General features: G+C 37.6%; 1 protein-coding gene across 1 annotated transcript in view; it reads right to left on the reverse strand.

The window, feature by feature from the left end:
• Positions 1–2,866: 2,866 nt before the first annotated feature.
• Zfc3h1 (zinc finger C3H1-type containing) overlaps positions 2,867–21,722 on the reverse strand; it is a 49,719-nt gene continuing 30,863 nt past the window's right edge. Inside the window, 17 exon segments of the mRNA XM_021205004.2 lie at positions 2,867–3,746; positions 3,877–3,939; positions 4,186–4,225; positions 4,848–4,949; positions 6,415–6,515; positions 7,580–7,745; positions 7,887–7,991; positions 8,248–8,358; positions 10,824–10,918; positions 12,988–13,186; positions 13,260–13,365; positions 15,632–15,869; positions 16,594–16,782; positions 17,716–17,902; positions 19,544–19,727; positions 20,945–21,064; positions 21,268–21,465. Coding sequence (XP_021060663.1) covers positions 3,609–3,746; positions 3,877–3,939; positions 4,186–4,225; positions 4,848–4,949; positions 6,415–6,515; positions 7,580–7,745; positions 7,887–7,991; positions 8,248–8,358; positions 10,824–10,918; positions 12,988–13,186; positions 13,260–13,365; positions 15,632–15,869; positions 16,594–16,782; positions 17,716–17,902; positions 19,544–19,727; positions 20,945–21,064; positions 21,268–21,465 — 2,342 coding nt within the window. The 3' untranslated portion in view covers positions 2,867–3,608.

Here is a 21,722-nt window from a genome sequence, read left to right on the forward strand (position 1 = left end):
GAGAGAGAGAGAGAGAGAGAGAGAGAGAGAGAGAGAGAGAGAGAGAGAGTGTGATGGACAGAAGGGATGGGCAGCACCCCCAAGATGACTGCTCACTGCCCCATCTCCATGGTGAAATACAGAAATGAAGGATGCTTGCAGAGTGGACATGTGGGTGGCATGTGGGAGGGTAGAAAGAGAGCTGGTGAGAGAGGAGAAGAGAACAGAAAGAGAATAAAGTTATTTGAAAGCATAATTCTCAAATATTAAAGGTGACTACGACTGTATTTTCCCATTTTCTCCTTCATACAGTTAACACAAAAGTATTAAAAGCAGACATAAAGAAAAGTGGCCCTGCTTTGGATTTCACCTCCATGCACCTACCCTTTCACGGCCCTAAATCAATATTTGAACTGCAGTCTCCAATAAAGCCCCTCTGTAATTGCTGTCAGTCTCAATCACCTTCTGCTTGTCTGCAGAGCGCCTCTAACGCTTAGATGTTGCACCTGGAGATTCTTGCTTACTTTATGATGTGGTTTATATGCCCTTTCATTGAAAGCAACCCGCCCCAGATAATCCAGTGAGAAAAATGATACAAGGTCCACTTTCCGTTAAAAGACAAATACAAATATTAGGCTATTCTCTAAAATGAGGAAAAACACGTAAAAATTCAGTGTAATCAAGTACTTCATTTCCTTTATCATAGATAAAGTCCTACAGCATAAAATGCCTTTTGTGTCTTTCTCCAAACAAGAAAGAGGATGCAGGAGGCTGCAGTTCTCACTGATACTCTTCCCTCACCCCACCCCTCTTTGATTTTAAAGACTTTATCTAAAGTCTATCTAAAGACTTCATCATAGAGCGTGTTAGCCATTCCAATTTTAACCCAAAATTTTATTTATTGTTGAAAGTACTTTATAAAAGAAAAGAAACTGAATATTGAAAGAACAGGAGCCTTACTTTTGAAGTGTTTGCTATTTTTATGTAAATGCTAAAGTGAGTTTGTGAATGACAGGAGAAAGGCCAACATAAGCCATCATCAGTAGGGACAGAGAGCACACACCTGTGATCACAGCACAGGTGTGAGAGGTGGCAGTGGGAGAACTGCCACAAGTGTGAGGCTAGCCTGATTGTATATAGGGAGTTCCAGGCCAGCCAGGGCTACACAGTGATGTAAAACCAGGGGATAAAAGAGTCAATTATTAGATACCTTTATGGTTCAGCAATCTGACAACTGGTCAAGAAAAAAGCAGCCATTCCTATATGGCATCTGAACTGTAAACCCTGAGGTTGTTACAATGTACATATGTGCGCATCCTCTATGGATGGCATCCAGAATTTCATGAACCCAATGGTTAGAGCTCTCCATGAAACCAAAAGACACAGGATGAGTGGTGTGTGGAAAATAGTTATTGTGGATGAAACCACTAACACAAAATCAAAATTAGATAGATAGATAGATAGATAGATAGATGATAGATAGATAGATAGATAGATAGATAGATAGATAGATAGATAGATAGATAGATAGGCTGGAGAGATGCATCAGCAGTTAAGAGCCCCTTCCCTGGCAGTTTGATTTCTAGTACCCACTTGGCATTTCGTAACCATGTCTCTAGTTCCACATCTAACACCCTCTGAGGGCACTGCATGTACACTGCACAAAGACATGTATGTTTATGTGTGCACATATGTGCCTACATAAAGGGGACAAAACACCCATACACACAGAATTAAACCTAAGGAAAAAAAAATTTAAAGCTTAAAACTTGACCTTGTCTTCTAAAAAGCTGCGTGCGACATTTCAATTACTATTACAAGTGTGAAACTATGGAGAAACCAATGGGAAAACCTTGTCTATGGTGGTGGAGGAAGGTGCCCGCCCACTACTGCATGTGTGTAAAGCACAAGACAGCCTGTGTTCTCTCCTTCCACTGTTACATGGGCTCTGGAGACCATACTTGGGTTATTAGCTTCACTCAGGCTGCAAATTATCTGCTGAGCATCCTGAAATAATTTAAGTGTAAGCACGTAACCATAATTTTCAAATAATCACAACAGGCAATACTCTCAGTGGTAAAGACTTAAATACATACAATGGAAGGATACCCCTCTGGGATTTGTATCTTCCAACAAAATTTCTTTGGTTATAGAAAAAAATCCAAAAGCCACTATTTTGATTTTTGGTTAAATGAAGGACACTAGACAAATGAGTTCCATTCTTGACATAGCCAGGCAGTATAAACTAGCAAAGTATGCGTCATCTTGTAGGCACACAGTCTTCAAAATAGTGTTTTAGTGTGAGTAGGCACTGCACAAACCTAAGGACGTACCAATGTGCCTCTTGTGTTGGAGCTGCTGCTCTGCTTCCCAGTTAGGCCGCACGCAGCTGGATGTGAGGCCACATTTACTGCACTGTGCAGTCATAACTATTCTAGAAAGGCACAAACAACTCCATAAATAAATAAATAAATAAATAAATAAATAAATAAATAAAGCAGGTTCTCCTTCCATGGCATATGTAACAGAAGCCACCATGTTTCTAGGTAGATAACTCAAACTGCAAAACTTGGTGACATTAACCCTGTTTTTGAGAACACAGTGCTTAATGGTAGTGTAAACCTAACTGCTCACTGTTCTCAAAAGAGAAGGCCTATGTTCACCAATTAATTTGTTTTTGTTGCTGTTTGAATGGAGAAAGAGTTGCAGAAGAAGAAAGCAATGGTATCATGGGAAGAACCCCTAGCTCCTACTTCAACCCTTACCCACTCGAGAAGTGAACAAAGATAGGACCATTATTAAAAACTTGTATTAAAAGTATTTTGTATGACAACCACTTAATACTACAAAGTAGTACTTGAATACAAAACAGTCCCAATATTAACTGTTCTTTAAACTGTTAAACTTTATTATAAATTAAAATTTCTTTACAAAAAAAATTGCACATAATATTTGACCACTCTTAGGTTCTGATGCACTGGCATTTGCAATAGTTTCTTTAATCTTCAAGTTAAACAGTCTCAGCAAGGAGTCCAGAACGTAGAAAGGGCAGTCAACAACCCTGCTAGACATTCAAGTGCAACTAGCAGACTTGTGGCCGCGACAGTTACACTTTTCCTTAAGATGGACTGCTTACGTTTAAAACCCTGAAATGAAGAATCTCAGAGACTTAAAGAGGGGGAACTAAAAGGGACTGCCTGCTTTTTTTACTGTAAACACAGCCCTGGAAAATTAAATCCCAAACAAGAATCTCTCAGGCATCAGAGAGTGTCAAGTGGACCAGGAATAGCACAACATAAAGGTAGGGAAAGTAAAAAATTAAACCAAAAACAAAGTAAAATTAAAATAAACGTCAGTCGCTTTGAGGAGCTATACTTACGTACATGATGTTAGAGAATCTGGCAGGGCCCAGAAGCAGGCCAAACAGGAAGTTCATTTATCCATTCCAAGAGTGTCATTCATGTTCATTGCTTCCGGTTTTACGGATAGGATATTGTAGGAAACTTGATATGATCAATAATGCTTGTCTGCCTTACACAGACCTTAGCCAGGGATCAGCCTAATCTTGAAGAATCATTCAAATAATTTTGGCAATTATTATAAGGGCTTAGAACTGACTGCACCAGTGTTCAGAGATTCTTGCTTTCTGTTTTGTTACTGTTTAAATTTAAGAGCTCATTTAGGCTGACTCCAATTTCTTGGCACTTGGAAACTAGTTTTCTCAGGTTATCAGTTTTACCTCCTTCTGATGCTTCAAACAAGAGTTGCTGTAAAAGACAGGGAAGCATAGAAGTAAGAGGGAGCGAGGTTTTGAGCATTTACCACATCAATGGATATGGCACATGCAGAAAATTTATAGGAAAACGTCAAGATAAAATAAAAGATAAAAAGCATTACATCTTTCCACAGTGACGCACAAAGAGGTAACTTCTGTAAGGCTCTCTGATATAAACGGTGGACCTGTGAGACAGACAGACAGACACTCTCATCAGAAAACATGGTGTACAACATTTAAAAGCCTGTCTGCTTCAAGGCAGAACTTTACAATATACTAGCACTCAAGTCAAACATGGTTCTCTTGGGCTTTAGAGATCTCAATTAGAGTTCTTGGAAGGGTAACTTCTTTCTAGCTCTAATCCTTTTAAAGTGAGAGGCCAGCAAAAGGGGCAGAATAGCTTTTTGATAATTCAATTACAAACTGCTTACCTCTCTTTGTCCCTTTAGAGCAATCTCAGCAGCAATGGCTCTAAGGGGAAAAAAAAAGGAATATAGAAAAGGGGGAAAATTTATATATCTTCAAACAAAATGAAACAGCAGCACTGGCAGAACACTGATGGTGGGGATCTGAATACAGAACTTCCTGAAAGTAACAGGCTAACCCTCCAAGGAGTGTAACCTACAGTGAAAAGAAAGATTCAACAGTTTTTATCAACTTTACAGGAATAAAGCAGACCAGTGTTTGAACATGAGTAAGATTCATGGGAGGGGAAAAAAACTCAAAACTAGTAAAACAGGCCTGGCACTAACACCTTTAAAATAAGAGAGAAACCAGACTATTAACAGGGAAAACCCTACAATTTAAAGATGGTCCTAAAGTGCTATACAAACTTATTTGTTTGATAATATTGTTATCTAAATGTTCTCCCTCATTAAAATTATTACTATTATTATTATGATGATGATGATCTCAGAAGCAGCTATTAAATTACTCACTTTAGGTATTAAACCACAGCAAGTACCCAAAACAACTCTATACTAGGTCTGTCTATTGGAGGGGAGATAAAACGCTATTTCAGATTTACCTGTCTGGAGCAACCCTTACAAATAAAAGCATAGCTATAAAAACATGTACATGATTGTTGCATTACATTTTCCAGGTGGCCAGGCATGTTGGGATATTATATGTAAACATCTTGGCTTGGAGTTTCAGAATCTGAACATTGCTTTCTTCCCATTCATGTTGAAGTAGCCTGTAAAGTACATTCAGGAAAATGAACAAAGCACTCAAGTGTAGGGTACCCCAAATGCGTCTATAACAGAATTTACAACAAGGTACAAAGGTTGGCCAATTAAATCCTAACAAGGACATTCAGCAACTATTTATAGAATGCCTCTTATGACAATTGTTCCGGGATCACAATGTGCTAAACTACTATTCTACAGTTATCTTCAACAACACAAAAAGTTCACGTATTCCTGCAGGAAACAAAAGCAATCTTCATGACATGGTCCTCTACCTCAAGTGTTTTTAAGGTAATGGTAATTAGTACAATACACCAATGTAATTTTAAAAAACATTTTCTTTCCTAGAGCAAACATATTGAACATTTCTGGGACTAAAATGGAAATATACTGCCTAAGTGTTGAGTTCTTATTCTCCTGGTAGGGAGAGGTAACAGGAATGCCTGTAGGAAGAATGCACCAAAACAAAAGGAGGATGGCCTACCCATAATTAAACTACCTATATTTTAAAATGCTTATCATAAAAGAAACTAGATATCAACAGGAAAACAATACAATCATATTTTCTACTTCACATGCATATCAAAGACAATTTTCTTTATTCAAATTCCCACCACTAGCTTCTGAGGATTAACACGGTTGTCATGAAATTTAATTATAGAATTTCCTCAAGAGCTTAGGACTTTTATTTTTCAGATGTACTATATTTCAGATGTATAATATACAATTTCATATGCATCATAGCATGAAAAATACTCTTTAAAACAAAAGAAAATATCTGATAAACACATTAGGTATTTATAAAAACAGCTCTATGGTAAGATGTAATCAATATAGGGAAAATGACTATACAGTGTGCAGAGCCTGTGCAGTGTGCAATGGCTGCAGTGTGCAATGACTACAGTGTGCAATGACTACAGTGTGCAATGCCTGTGCAGTGAGTGTCCAAGCATGGACAGGTTAAAGCACTCTATAAAAGATTACCCTGATAAAGCAATTAAATCTCAAATAAGTGTTCAGAAACTATATTACTCTAATTGAATGATGGACATCCTAGGTCAGTGCTTAAATAGGGTTCTCAAACCTATTTGTCTTTTTTTTAAGTTTTAATAACAAAAGTTAGCCTATTTTGTTATTTGTAAGAATATATTGATTTTGTCACCAACCCATGAGATTCCAATACATGCTAAATATATAATACATGAAAATCTAATATTCCACTAGCATGCAAAGTAGGTTTACTGCTTATAATGCAAATGTTAGTAGGAAATGGTATGCAGTTCTCTGAAATGGCCAGATTTTTTACACTGTCTTTGTATGAATAACTAAACGACACTTAACAGTTCTGAGAATAGAGTGATATATATCATATCCATGAGGAAAAGGCAGAACTACATACAGATTTATCAAGTTTTCAAATTAATTTCATATGAAGGGCCTATACTACTGAGCTGAAAACCAAAACTTTCTTACCTCAGTGCAAGTCGAGAATTTGCTGGCATAACAGAACAAAACCGTTCCAGGGTTTTAGAGTGCTGAGTCTTTGGAACACAGCTCAAATAAAAGAAAATGACCTGGAAGGTTGAGGGAGGGAAAGTGAATTCAATTAAAAAGCAGACTCCAGTTACCTATGTATTTTAATAATAATAATTTTTTAAAAAAGGTCTTTAAGACACAAATGTATAAATTATAATGTGTGATTAAATAATGTGTGATTAACTATACTAGCCACTTTCCAAATACCAAGTAGAAACTACGGTCTAGGGATGAGGGCCATGGACAAAGCACTGACAGGAAGCCAGGAGTCCGAGTTTTCAGTCCTGAGTCTACCTTTACTTGCTGTACAATGCTGGGCAAGTTAGAGGACTAACAGTACTTGCCACATCTCGCTCATGGAATCCCCGTAAGAAAATGACTTAATGTCCATGGTTTGAGATCCTGGGATAAAGAACGGCACAGAAGCACATCACACATTAATCAGTTACCCTGATGAGCAGCAGAACCATCCTACAGAGGGAGTGGGAGCACACATCTAAGGCTACACTGAATTTTAGTAAGCAGGAGCTTTCAGGTTACATTATATTGACTGAAATCAGACTCTGAAAAAAAAAAAAAAAGGCAAACCCGTTTGCTTTACTAATTATAATACCCTTTGTGAGGACACTATTAATCAGATTTTACTATTATAAATGTAAACAGCACCTTATTTTCACTTCTGTGAGGCCCTATGGCTGCATTTGCTTGACAGAACTTAGCAAGAAGAGTAGCTACAAAGGATATGTTGATGGGTTTTGTTGTTTTCTTTTTCCCATTAACTCATTTATTCACTTTACATCACAGCTGATCACAGTCCTCCCCTCTCCCACTGTCACCCCACCACCACCACACCTCACATAGCCCCTCCCCCATCCCCAGGATATGTTAACTCTCACAGGGCCTGACAAGGCTCCTGTCCCTGGACTCAGAAGAGTAAAGAACTGATCACTGGAAGGACAGTGAATGTTAGGAAAGTGGCCCCAGAAATAGCTCTCGGTATAAAATAGTGGCTTTGCTGCCTTTGGTAAATTTTCTTTGTTATATACAAACATCTACAACAAACAAACAAAAAAAAACAAAAACAAAAACCTTAACTTCTTACCCGATTATGGAATTCATAGTTGGACCAGTAATCAGCACTGCTAAAAGGGATGGGGTACCGGGCAGGGACCGTAACCAAACATCTATTTACTAGGTCAGTAAAAAATTTGAATTCTTGGACTTTGTTTCTGGATCCAGCAGCTCTATTATTGGCAAAGACAAGATAACTGCCAAAAGAAAGACATCATGCTTCAGAATACATCGTGCTTCAGAATAATTAAGCCAGTAACTCACCAAAAAGCTGATCACCCTCATCCCCACCATAGGATTATTCTAAAACTCCCATTCTTAAATAGAGCTAAACTTACTCCATCCAAATCTTCTGCACGCTATCAGACCTCATGGCCACCCCTAAGGCCGCCTCATACGCTTCCACCGTCTCTTTAATACTTGATTGCAGAGGATGGCAAAGGCTGGTGACGAAATGAAGAAAATAAATGCTTGCAGTTTAATTTCTTTAGGTAAAGGAATGACAGCAAACACTCTCAACATACAGCCATTATCACAGTAAAGTCTCCTTGCTTTTGTCTTTCAGTAAATGCGGGGCTTAGCATCTTTTTGAATCTGCTTCAGTGATTCTTTAATACATCATAATTCAGTAAACATCAACGGTAAATGCAAGAGAAGCTTAACATTCAGCGTTCTTCTCCACAGTGGGTAATGTCTCACCAGTAAATCAGCCATAAATAAGGGACTTGGTTGTTAAATACATCATCATCAAAATCCCCTTTACACAAACACGCTGGAATGTCGAGTGGTCCTGGGATACTTAAGAGATACCTGAAAGGAGAAAACCCCAGCCATGTATGAAATTATTTTTAGGTACGCATGGATTAAAATATAGACATTCATAATCATGAATTTCAACCTGATTGAAATATTTCTACAAAAGAATAAAATCATACCTGCTCAAAATTTTACTTTTATACCAATCTGAATTAACTTTCCCCAAATAAATTTGTAATTTTATTCCCAAATGAAACAAATCATCTAATTGAAACTTATTAGAAATAAAAAGGCCAAATGAGATTACAAAGTATCTGAAATTTCAACAAAATCTGTATTCTTACAGGGGCAAATCTGTTATCTGAATCTACACTCAAGTGCACACATGCACACACACACGCACACACACAGAAGTTTAATTCATAATAATAACAAATAAAATGTTGACTACAACCATTTATCAGAAAAAGAGCCATTATCAAAGCAGCAAATGCTCTGAATTATATCACCCCATTTCAGAAAAAGAAAAGCACAGTATTAAAGGTTCTTAGAAACCTGAACAATGAGCCTCTTTAATATTCACTCCTTCAACTTTCCCTTCAATGTATCTGAATCTCTTTATGTATAATAGCAGAGTCTGAGATTCATGTAACCTTGAAATGACAATCTAGTATAATCACTTACATTGGATTTTAAAAGGACTGTAAAGGGAAAAGCTTTAAAGGGTTAGCCCAGGAAGGTAGCAACAGAGAACATGTGGAAATCGGTTAGCATCCCACACTATCACAGCTGGCTCTATTACTATGAGTTACCCAGTTGATTTCTAAAGACTTTAGAATCCTCTACTGAAAACTGAAATGACTTCAAATCTAATATACATAAATTTGTATTATCTCTAGGGCAACTCCCTCCAAGTGAATGAAAACAAGGTAACTTTCTAAATTCATTTGAAACAAATGAAATAGTTCTGTTTGTCATCTTTATACTAAATGCTATGAAGAGTTGATCAAATCCATTTCTAGATAAGTATTACAGTGTTATATATTTTGCTTTATAATTTCTGCCTTATAATTGTATCTTGAATACATTGTGAGCACTGATTTCTACTAATAAATGAATTATTATATACACTCAAAATTGTATATATATTTATGGTGTATACACATAAACATAACAATGAGCCAAAATTACCTCACTTACTGGCACTCTCTTAACATTCAACTCAAAAGACATTTTGTTTTCTTACGTTGTAGCTCAGGTTGGTCTTAAACACGCACCCTTCTACCTCAGTCTCTCAGGTGCTTGGATCATAGGTGGATGCCACCGTGGCTAAAGGCTTCTTAAATTAATCCTTGTACAGATAAGAACTTTAGTATTATCTAAATAAACTAAGTGCAGGTGTCTTTTTCCAATTCTTGGTGATATATGATTATTTCACGAAAGAATTTAATAAAACAAGATGTCGTTAAAAAAAAACAAAACAATAGGGTGATTTAGTTTAGGCAATCTAGTTCCAAATTTTTATTGGTAGTGTTTTTTATTCTGCTCAATTAAGCTAGCATCAAGATCTAAAGACCTTTGATTAGTTACCAGGGCAAAATCTGGCATCATCCCCTTGTAAGTTAAACCAATTATCTCCATGCCCAAGGGAAAACCCAAGCGCAAGTCTGTCAAGGGCTTTGTTTGCCTTGAATTAGTCTTTTGCCAAAGTTTGAAAACAAACCAATTTAATTTTAAAGACCAAAAAAAAAAAAAAAAAAAAATATGTGTGTAGAGGGGATCAACTTCTAAATTCTTTCTGTTTCTTGTCTGTTCACTGGCATTTTGCTTGTAACTATCTTTAAAATATTAATGTACATATTTTAAGAATTTTTAAAAGTACTACTAAGTAGGACAACTGACAAGATGTAAAGGTCCAAATTTACAAAAGCAAACAAAACAAAACAAAACAAAAAACCCTGAGGTAGCTAGACCTTTTTTAAAATGACTTACTAGGAGATGGCTGGACAGAGTTCAGGTTTTAAAACACTGGCTTTTATCCCAAAAGACCTGTGTTCAATTGCCAATACCCATGGTTATGGATTATATTAGTCTCTTTAGCAACCCACAACCATCTGTAATTCCAGTTCAAGAGCATCTAAAGCTCCCTTTTGGCCTCCGCAGGCACAGGCACACAACATGATACACAGACATGAGTGCAGGCAAACACCTAGACACACACAGTCCATGTTTCTATTACAGGTAGACGAAGAAAGGGGAAGGCAGCTGCTGGGTGAACGTATCATCTGCACATATACTTTGACTCGCTAACACGAAACTAAGACTTTATCTTCACTTATCAGTAGTTTCTATAAGAATCCTTTTAGGAGGCTGACAAGACGACTCAGTGGTCAAGGGTAGGTAAGCATTCAAGCGCTACATAAGCAGTCTGAAATGTAATTAGCCAACAATTAAAAACTATCTTTCCACTGGCCTAAATTCTTTTTCATTGTTCTACAGACCAAATTTCCACAACTTACCGAAATAAATCCACGTTACTGTAATTCTCAAAGCCAGGTTTAAAGAAGGATCCAATGAACTGCCTTAAAAGTGGAAGCAGCTTATCACCTCCGTCCTAGGAAAACAAAGGAGTAACACGTGTTAGGACTGTACTTGATAGAGTCATTTGAAAGTCTTTTTAACAGATATGAGGAGATGATTTTTCTTGGTCAGATGGGAACACATGAGTAAACTTCATCCTCCCTTCTTGTGCCGATTGAGTCTACAATCACCTGGGGAGGGAGTCTCACCTGTGGGGACCATCTTTTTTCTTTTATTATTAAGTATTTTCTTTATTTACATTTCAAATGATGCCCGAAAAGTTCCCTATCCCCTCCCCCTGCCCCGCCCCCCTCCCCCCCCCCTCCCACTTCTTGGCCCTGGCATTCCCCTGTTCTGGGGCATATAAAGTTTGCAAGACCAAGGGGCCACTCTTTCCAATGGCCAACTAGGTCATCTTCTGCTACATATGCAGCTAGAGACACGAGCTCTGGGGGTACTGGTTAGTTCATATTGTTGTTCCACCTACAGGGTTACAGACCCCTTCAGCTCCTTGGGTACTTTCTCTAGCTCCTCCATTGGGAGCCCTGTGTTCCATCCAATAGATGACTAATGAACATCTACATCTGTATTTGCCAGGCACTGGCATAGCCTCACACGAGACGGCTATATCAGGGTCCTTTCAGCGAAATCTTGCTGGTATATGCAATAGTGTCTGGGTTTGGTGGCTTATTATGGGGGGATCCCCAGGTGGGGTCGTCTCTGGATGGTCCATCCTTTCGTCTTAGCTCCAAACTTTGTCTCTGTAACTCCTTCCATAGGTATTTTGTTCCCTATTCTAAGGAGGAATGAAGTATCCATACGTTGGTCTTCCTTCTTCTTGATTTTCTTGTGTTTTGCATAATGTATCTTGGGTATTCTAAGTTTCTGGGCTAATATCCACTTATCAGTGAGTACATATCTAGTGACTTCTTTTGTGATTGGGTTACCTCACTAAGGATGATATCCTCCAGATAAATCCATTTGCCCAAGAATTTCATAAATTCATTGTTTTTAATAGCTGAGTAGTACTTCATTATATAAATGTACCACATTTTCTGTATCCATTCCTCTGTTGAGGGACATCTGGGTTCTTTCCAGCTTCTGGCTATTATAAATAAGGCTGCTTGAACAGAGTGGAGCATGTGTCCTTTTTACCCATTGGAACATCTTCTGGGTATTTGCCCAGGAGAGGTATTGCTAGATCTTCCGGTAGTACTATGTCCAGTTTTCTGAGGAACCACCAGACTGACTTCCAGAGTGGTTGTATAAGCTTGCAATCCTGTGGGGACTATCTTAATTGTTATTTGATATGGAAGGCACAGTCCGCTGTAGCTGGCACCATTCCCAAGGCTGAGGACCCTGATCTATGTAAGTGTGGACAGCAAGTGAGCACGGACAAGCACAAATGCTCTGAACGTGGGCATGACTTTCTGCTCTTGAGCCTAAGTGTGACCAGCTGCTTCATGCTCCTGGCAGTGCAATAAGCAGACACTAACCTAGAACTGTGAGTTTAAATAAATCCTTTGTTCCCCTAATTTGCTTTTGGTCGGGGGTTTTTATCACAATAAAAATGAAACACCTCTGGATTAAATTCAACTAACCATTAAACACTAGTATTATCAAAGGCTCAAAATCACCCACTAAGTTTTTTTTTAAGATTTTCATTTATTTGTTTTATGTACACTGTCACTCTCTTCAGACATACCAAAAGAGGGCAACAGATCCCCATTATAGATAGTTGTGAGCCACAGTGTGGTTGCTGGGACTCAGGACCTCTGGAAAAGCAGTCAGTGCTGTTAACCGCTGAGCCATCTCTCCAGCCCCCACCAACATCTGAAGCAGCTATCACTTTTGTCATCACCATGGATACTTTAGTATAATCATGAATAACATGGTTTGTGCTCTTGAGGCGTTCTTAGAGACAAAGCCCTGTAAGCCACGCAATGGTGAGCCTGCAGGAAGGGCAGGCCAATCTAGCCTAACCTAGGACAGAAGGACTAAGAAGAAGGCTACGCTATCAGGAGGAGTCCCTGGTGACAGAATACAAAACACAGAGACACTGTATTTTAGAAGCATGAGTTTTTTGGTGTTTTGTTTTTTTACCTGCAAGATGAAAAATTTGCAGAGATGATAAAAAATTTCCGCATTCTGAGGGTTATTTTCAAATGCAGTAAGCCAAACCCATCGGGCTTTGTCATATCGATCTGTTTTCAAATACAAAGCTGCAAGGGTTTCCAATAACTGGCAGTTTGTGGGACACGACTCCAACAAGCTTCTGCAAAGCTCCACTGCCTCCTCATACCTTAAGAAGAAGAAGATGGCTAAGACTCTGTGAGGACTAATTTTAACAGAGCTGTTTGTTCATTAAGCTTTACCTCTCTAGGAGTTGGTGTAGAGCAATCATGTTTGTGTAAAGTGGAAGGCAGACCTCTATTCTTTCTCCACTGGTAAGGGTCTCATCTGTACAAGCTTTCACCGCATCTACCACAAAACAATCAATCAATCATTTCACTATGTTATACTGAAAAAGCAACATAATCCCACTTGTCTCCATTTAAGGACCAAGCCTGATTTCAAAAAAGGCATAAGGTACCAACTTCATGAATAGATCATAAGTACCAGAAGCTAAGTCATAAGACACCAGCTCCAGGAAGAGACCATAAAATCCAGAACAAGATCATAAAACCCCCTCCCAAAGAACAGCCTGGGGATAACCACAAAAAATGGGCATATCTCAGGATGGGCCATCTGTGCTGGGCAGCCCTATCTCATCCTATAGGTAGACATTCATGACACAGGAATGCAGACCACTGACCACCTGGGACCCCCTAGTACCCAACAATGAAATTTTAGATTACCTAAACCTTCCAGAGAGCACCCCCCCCGCCCCCGTTCCCTATAAGAAGACCTGCATGCCTTTGTCTGAGGTCACCACTTTAAGAGAATGGTTGACCCCCACATGCTGGTTGTTTCTGCATACTGAGTCTGGGGTCCTCCTTCAGCGATGTTTGGATCCTTACATTACCAACTCTAAGACACCCTTACTAGCCCATCATCCTTTTTGTCTTCACTTAGCCCTGACATTTACCCTGACTTCAGGTATCACCACACTTCTATATTATTACCTTACATTTCTGTTTCAAGTAGAACCATCTCATAGGAGATCCCACACAATAAGGCATTATTTTTACTTAAATTAGCATCTGCAATTACCTTAAATTCCTTAAAACTCATTCCAAAAACAGAACCACAAAATTATCTTTAAATCTTTCTCTGATCATTTAAAAGAAGTCTTTCTTTGATGTCTCACCTAAACTAGATTTTTTTTTCCCTTAAAAAAAAAAAAAAAAAATCTAGCTCCCCATACCCCCCACCCCACCCCTGAAAACATAGGATTGGTCCTTCAGTTGGTTTTCCACCTTCTTTTGAAATGGTAATGTCACTTTGCAGAACACAAACACTCCACAGCATTCTGAATCCTTTAGGAATTCAGTCTTTCCTCCAATCATGGGGTCCTAGGGCTAGACTACCACCATCAGGCTTGATCGGACTCATTATCCAGAGCCTTCTCACAGGCCCTGAGTTAGTTCTTCTCTCTTTTCTTCTCCTCTCCTCTCTTCTCCTCCTTCCTTTCTTCCTTCCTTTCTGATCTGCCTGCCTCCTGAGTGCACCACTGCCATTTCTTATACCTCAGTCACAAAGCTGTACTTGTTTCCCTATATAAAGTAAAAATTCAACCACTTTCTCCTTAAAGACTCTCTTATATCAATCAAGTCTAGAACACTTTAAAGGATCTTAAAATCTACCATCATTCCATTAATCAAGCATATTCTTTCCATTGTCTAACAGAATTTTTATACTGACTCTCCCTCAAATTCTTCTTTGAATTTACTATACAAGCTCTCCTTAGCTTGTTTTATATTTCCCTAAGTTCCTCTAGCAGGAATGACCTTTCTTCCCTTTCCTCACTGGGATATTCAAAAAGATTTACTAAATACTTAGTAAGTTATAGAAATTCATCCACAATCCTTAGGAAATACAGACAAACAAGCAGAGGTCTCTATCTTTGAGAGGGACCCCTTGGACATATTGTGGTCCTGCTTAAAAGCTCAGCTCCGACTCTCAGACACCTTTCTTGAACATGAAAACCTACAGTAATCTCCCTATCTTGAATTTAGGATTTGTACCAAATAATTCTACAAATGCCAAATTCTTACATACTAATACACTGTATATATGATCTTATATACTTCATAATTATGTCAAATACATAGATCTTCTGACAGGATTATATAATTATTTTAGGGAGGAACAGGTTTTAAACTCAATTACATGTTCAATGGCAGATATATGTTTAACATATAATAGTCCTAAAATTAACTTTGGAGAAAATATTAACTACATAAAAAAATCAAAACACATCCTTAAAAGACTGTCAAAACAAAATAAAATAAAGTAAAATAAAATATACAAGCAAACTTAGTATATAAAAAATGCACATGCATTTAATAACATTAATCTTGTATCCTTTGCCAAAATTAAAAAAAGCCAGTGTAGATTTTCAGTTCATAGATCTAATGATAAATAACATAGTAATATTAAAAATACTTAGATAATGAAGTACAATTACAATATAAGTTATCCCATTTTATAAAGAATGATAATGAATAAATGAACTGATGTTCTGAACAATGGTTTTGTGACTTGTAATGCTTGCTTGATATTATAATTTATAAACATCACTTACCTTCAAATACTGCTAGCAATAAGTCAGGATTGGTCTTGACATCTTTAGCTGCTTGCCATGGCATTACAAATGGTTCTGTGTTAACAATTCTTGAAGGATTATCATTAGATGGATCATAAAGTTTTGAAGGGAGACTATTGAATTCAATAAGATGTATGTAGGCCAGCCACGCCAGACACCGGTCATCTGTCTTAAGGTACTCAGCTACAATTGCATCATTAGCCAATTTTAATGCATTCTAGAGAAAACGAAAATATTTGGAAGTGTTTTTAAAGAGTCATTCCCGTCTACAATAAGATTCAAATCTAAAGAATGAATATATTTTCGATAATTCTTAAATACACAAGTGAAAAAACTTTTTCAAGACAGAGTTTCTCAATATAGCCTTGGCCTCTGCCTCCCAAGTGCTGGCATTAGTGTTGGGATTTAAAGGCATGCGTATCACCAACTGGCTTATAAGTGAAAATTTCTATCGTCACCAACTTTTCAATGACAAATCCTGAGCTGAGCACAGATTTTACTATCTTTAAAGTTTATGATATGATAATGAAATGAGATGAAAAGTATTAAGATTCCTTACACCTAAAATCTGATAAGTTAAAGACAAACAAGGGCAGGCAGGCAGGCAGGCAGGCAGGCAGGCAGGCAGGCAGGCAAACAAGCAAGCAGGCAGGATGACTGGCCATGAAAAACCAGAGTCCCCAAGCCCACATCAATACAGATGGTTTTCTTTGTGGACTGATCCTTTTAGATCCTATGTTAAGACTTAGCTGGAAAGTGACTAACACAATCTTTCCAAGTAAACCCTATAAAAACTCATAGTAACAAAAGTAAACAAAAGTAAAATGTCACCCCAACTTACTCGTAAGTGAGAAGAGTTCAAATCCAAAGCCTCACTATTCAACAGTGCTACCCATGTCTGAGACTGTAAGATGGGATTAGATACTATAAAACATGTTTACCTGTAAAATTGCAAGTGCACTTTGGCATCTCCCAGTAAATATATGTAGCTGAACTCTAAACAAAAGAGCCTCTAAAAGCTGAAAGGACAGAATATCTGATATTTCCCGCTTGGCAGCTCCCATCAGAAACTCCACCATCCTCTCACACACGTAATCCTTTTCTTCAAAGGTGCTTTCTAGGTGCAAAAACTGATGGAAACAGTTTCACATCATTAATCTGCTTTATAGGAAAAAACTACAAACTCATTCAATTAAGACACTGTCTCAACAGATGTACAATTCATGCAAAGAGTAACTATAAAATATATAAACCTACTTTCCAGTATAATATCCAGATCTGCCTTCTGTCAGACTAGTATAGAAAATCGGATGAACTAAAATAAAATGTATTCTCCCAATCATCACTGAAAGCAATTGCACTTCACTTCTGAATCAATACATGGTGAACAAGACCATAATAGATATACAAAATCTGTGTTGATTGGGAATTCGACTCTTTAAAGAATAGTATCTGTGGGCTGGAGAGATAGCTCAGCAGTTAGAAGTCCTGAGTTGAATTCCCATCACCCATACAGCAGCTCATAATGGCCTGTAATCCAGTCCCAGAGTTTACCATAGTCTCTGGCATCCAAGGGCACCAGGCACACAAGTAGTGCACAGACATACACTCAGGCAAAACACCCATACATGACATAAAAAATAAAAGAGCATCTGTATTAGAAATATATGACACCCTAAAGAACAAACAAATTTAAGGAAAAATGTTACAACTTTTGAGTGTTCCTTTCTCTGGAAAAGCCTGCAATAATCAACAGTATCAACCCTAGACACTGCTGATTTGGACAGTCTTTGCTATCCAAGGCTTCTCAGTACCTCAGCTCAAAAAGGACAAGTTAGAAGTAATTAACTCATTTATTAAGGGGTAATGTCCTATCCCAATGTTTGAGTTTCAGAAAGTAAGTAAATAACAAATCTGAGATAAAGTTGAGGAAAATCATGATAAATTATCTACATGATGATAAACTATATAATCTATTAAGCTATCTACCAGTAATTAAGATGCCCCAAGGAATTATGACCATAGCAAACACCAACCACATGGCTGATGTCTTTTCTACTTACAGTCCAAAAGCTTTGATAGTCAGGAGCATACTCAACAGCTGTCTCACACATTTCCTGCACCTCCTCCTTGGTCCCTCTTTTTGAGAACAATCTGAGGTAATGACACCAAATTTCTGGATTGTCTTTATTGTTTTCCAGAGCTCGAGCCAGTACATTTAAAGCAGAGTCCAAAGATTCTGAACATAGTCTGAATGTTTCAAAGAAAGGGCAAAGTGTTCATTGTAAGATGCTGAACAGCTCGGGCTGCAGCTCAGTGTAACAGCACGTGCTGAGCAGGCACCAGCAGTGTAAAATACTGAATCACTTAACATCTATGCAGAGCTAATCAAATGAACCAAACTAAGAATCTACTTTCTACTAGAACCTACAAGAAGTCAAAATCACTACGATACAAAGTAATAAATTGGGATTTCAAATCATGTCTGTCAAAGCCCAAAGGTCCTGATCTCCTGTAGACTAAATAATTTCTTTTTAAGTTGATATTCTGTGAGCATTTACCACAGATAAAAACATAGTATAATAAAAGCACTTGAACTATCAACTTCAAATGTGTTCTACGTACATACTCAGCAATACCTTTTATGATTTATACCGTTTGAAAACAGGAAAGTTAAACAACTCTCTCTCTCAAGGCCAGGTACTGCCAGCATAAAATATCAAAGCTTTCAATATAATAGTTCTTTTCAGCTCAAGGGCTTGCTATCTCTTAAAGAAGATAATTCTTTCATGAGCCTACTCATAGAGTAATGTACAGTTCTTTTGTCCTTTACTCAATGAGTCAGACTTTCAGACTGTAACTTACCCCATTCTCATGGAAATGACACACAGGCAAGTTAAATAAGACCCTTTTCAGGTATGTGTAGTTTATCAGCACTCTGCTGCTGCCTTATTTAATAGCTTTTATACTAAGTTTTAAGATAAATAAAAGAAACGATTATGCTTTAAAATTACATTGTAAAGATTATTCCTGACTTGCTCTCTACTATTAAAAAGCAGAAGTTAAGAGTATGAAATTTGTAACAGTAACTAACTGTGAAATATATTACTTAACATGAATATAACCACACATGGAAAAAAAGACCAATTCCATCAGAATTTAAAAATAGCTAAATAAACTTAAATCTCTATTGCAGATGAGCCTAAAATTTAACATGTTCCATTCTCATAATTTTACTAACAGATTTTCACCCTCTTTTTGGTTTTTAAGACAGGGTCTATGTAGCCTTGGCTGGCCTCAAACTCACAGAAATCCAACTGCTAGGACTAAAGATGCAATCAATATGCAGCAAACTTCAGTATAATTCAAACCTGTTATCCACTAAGCCATGAACACAAGATAAAGTTCTACTCTTAAAACTTTTTACTAGGTTTAGAACAATAATAGAATATTTTTGGCTTTGTCACAAAGCAAACTAAGGACTCAAAACCAGATATGAAACAATCTACCTCTAATTTTAATACTTGGGAAGTAAAAAGAGGAGGACCCATTCAAGGGCATCCTCACAGACACACACAGCAGGTTCCAGACCAATCAACATTACATGAGACCCTGCTTCAACAGAATAAAGTACTGAAGCAGGTGTGGCAGCTCACACATGCATTGTCAGCCCTGGGAGTCTGAAACATGAGTACATGGGCCACCAAGTGAGTTTCAGGCTAGCCTCTGTTACAGTGAGACCCTGCCTCAAAAACAAAAGACCCCATTGATAATAATAAGGAAACCTGATGACCATCGGTGAAGTAAAATAAAGAATAAAGATAAAAACCTGATGGCTATTGGTGAAGACTAAAGATATAAATATTTCGGAACAATTGGAAGCTGACCTACCCCTCATTTTGATTCAAGTACTTGTATGCAAGCTTGAGCCAAAGTTGTACATGGGACGGATTTTCTAGTACACTTGCTTCTAAGTTAGCAATGTCATCAGTTTCACTGGTAAAATATCTAACATCGTCTGGAGTGACAACAGTGTCCAAAGCTGGAACATTTATTTGGTTCTCTGGTCGGAAGGCTGTAAGAACAAACAAAACAAAGCTTTATATCTTTAACCACTCAAGGAAAAAACTTTGTTCTCATCCCAAAGGTTCTAGTAACAGGTAATCAGGTGATTTTCAGCTCTAAAGTGGAAGTGTCAGATAATCCAAACCTAGACACTTCTAGAAGAATAAAATATTTCAAGCATCAGGAAAATAAGAATAAATAGGACTCAGCTGACAAACTAGAAGTATGGTCTGTTGGTGAACCATTCTAAGCATGTTAATTAAGTTTAAGTGACAACACTGATAATTCAACTGTGAATTATACTTTAAAAACTAAACTAGAAGTTAAAATGCAGCCATAATGGCCCACATCTATAAACTCAACACTCCAGAAGTATGGAGTTCAAGGGCAGCCTTGGCTACATGAGTCTTTGTCCTGCAGGAGGAGGAGAAGGGGAGGAAAACCATTTATTAAGTTAAAATTTAAAAAATATTTCTTCTACATCTCAACTACAGAACTGTTACACAAATATAAATAAGCACATGAGTGTACCTGGACATCATTATTAATCTACAATTATGAAAACTAGAAATAAGAAAGATGCACTCAAAAAATACAAACACACACACATGTTTACTGCATATCAGAAAATAGATTCTAGGGGCTGAAGAGATGGCTCAGCGGTTAAGAGCACTGACTGTTCTTCCAAAGGTCGTTCAAATCCCAGCAACCACATGGTGGCTCACAACCATCCGTAATGAGATCTGATGCCCTCTTCTGGTACGTCTGAAGACAGCTACAGTGTACTTAGATATAATAAATAAATCTTAAAAAAAAAAAAAAAGAAAAAAAAAAAGAAAAGAAAATAGATTCCAAAATAAAGCAAAATAAAAATAATAATTATTATTATCATTATTAGCATGTGCTTTCAAGGACCCAGGCAAAGCAGTGATTTTCACCTGAGGCTATGCTCACCCCACTAAAGCATGTTTGCAACTACATGAGGCATTATATTTGTTCAAGAGTGTTCCTCCCATGTACTGGGCAAAGAGCAGGAATGAAAACATCCTACAATGTCAGGATCAATGAATACTTACTATTGAAAACATGAAGGGCACCACATTTAAAACAGTGAAAACTACCAATGCTACAAGTTTAAGCAAACACATGTATAAGCTAGGCTAAAAGTGTGAGCATTCTGACGAAGAGAGCACATAATCACTCTAGATCTCACATGGAGTGACTTACCGTACTTTATTGGTCCTGTCGACTGCTCATCATCACTACTGCAGCTATTCTCTGTCGCAGGCTTTCTACAAAACTTTGGCTTCCATTTTCTTTTATCTTTGTAAGTTGTAAATGGAGGTGCTAACAGAGATAGAAGATTGTTAATTTATATAACTAGTATTTTTTTATTGTTTTAAAGACTTTAAAAGAGCTACAGCTATTTGATCATGATAGTAAAAGACAGCATTCACTTTAAAAACATAATGTCAGACAGTCTACAATCATACAGAAATAAGAAACACGCATGCACACACATGCACATATGCACACACATACATACTTACTATGACCTTTACTTTCATTAACATTGCTAACAAGGAGAACAGCCATCTGGTCCATTGACATTCGGTCTTTGTTTACTCCAAAAAGTTTTTCAACATACTTTTCTGAAAATAAAATAAGGATACTATATTCATTATAAAAATGTGGCTGTAATAACTGTGCTAGTTAAAGATTACAAAGCAAAGAATAACTTAAACTATGTATGGCACCAGTCGGTAATAACTATGACCTATAAAAGAGGAAAACCTATGGGTAGCTTAATTACTCTGACAAATCCTTCCCACCATACCACAATATAAACTGGGATTGGCAGTTCAGGAACTAAAATAAACTACATTATTAGATAAAAATACAAGTCCAGCCGGGCCTGGTGGCGCAGGCCTTTAATCCCAGCACTCGGGAGGCAGAGGCAGGCGGATTTCTGAGTTCGAGGCCAGCCTGGTCTACCAAGTGAGTT

The sequence above is a fragment of the Mus pahari genome, chromosome 9, assembly GCF_900095145.1.
Source record: "Mus pahari chromosome 9, PAHARI_EIJ_v1.1, whole genome shotgun sequence".
Classification (NCBI taxonomy): domain Eukaryota; kingdom Metazoa; phylum Chordata; class Mammalia; order Rodentia; family Muridae; genus Mus; species Mus pahari.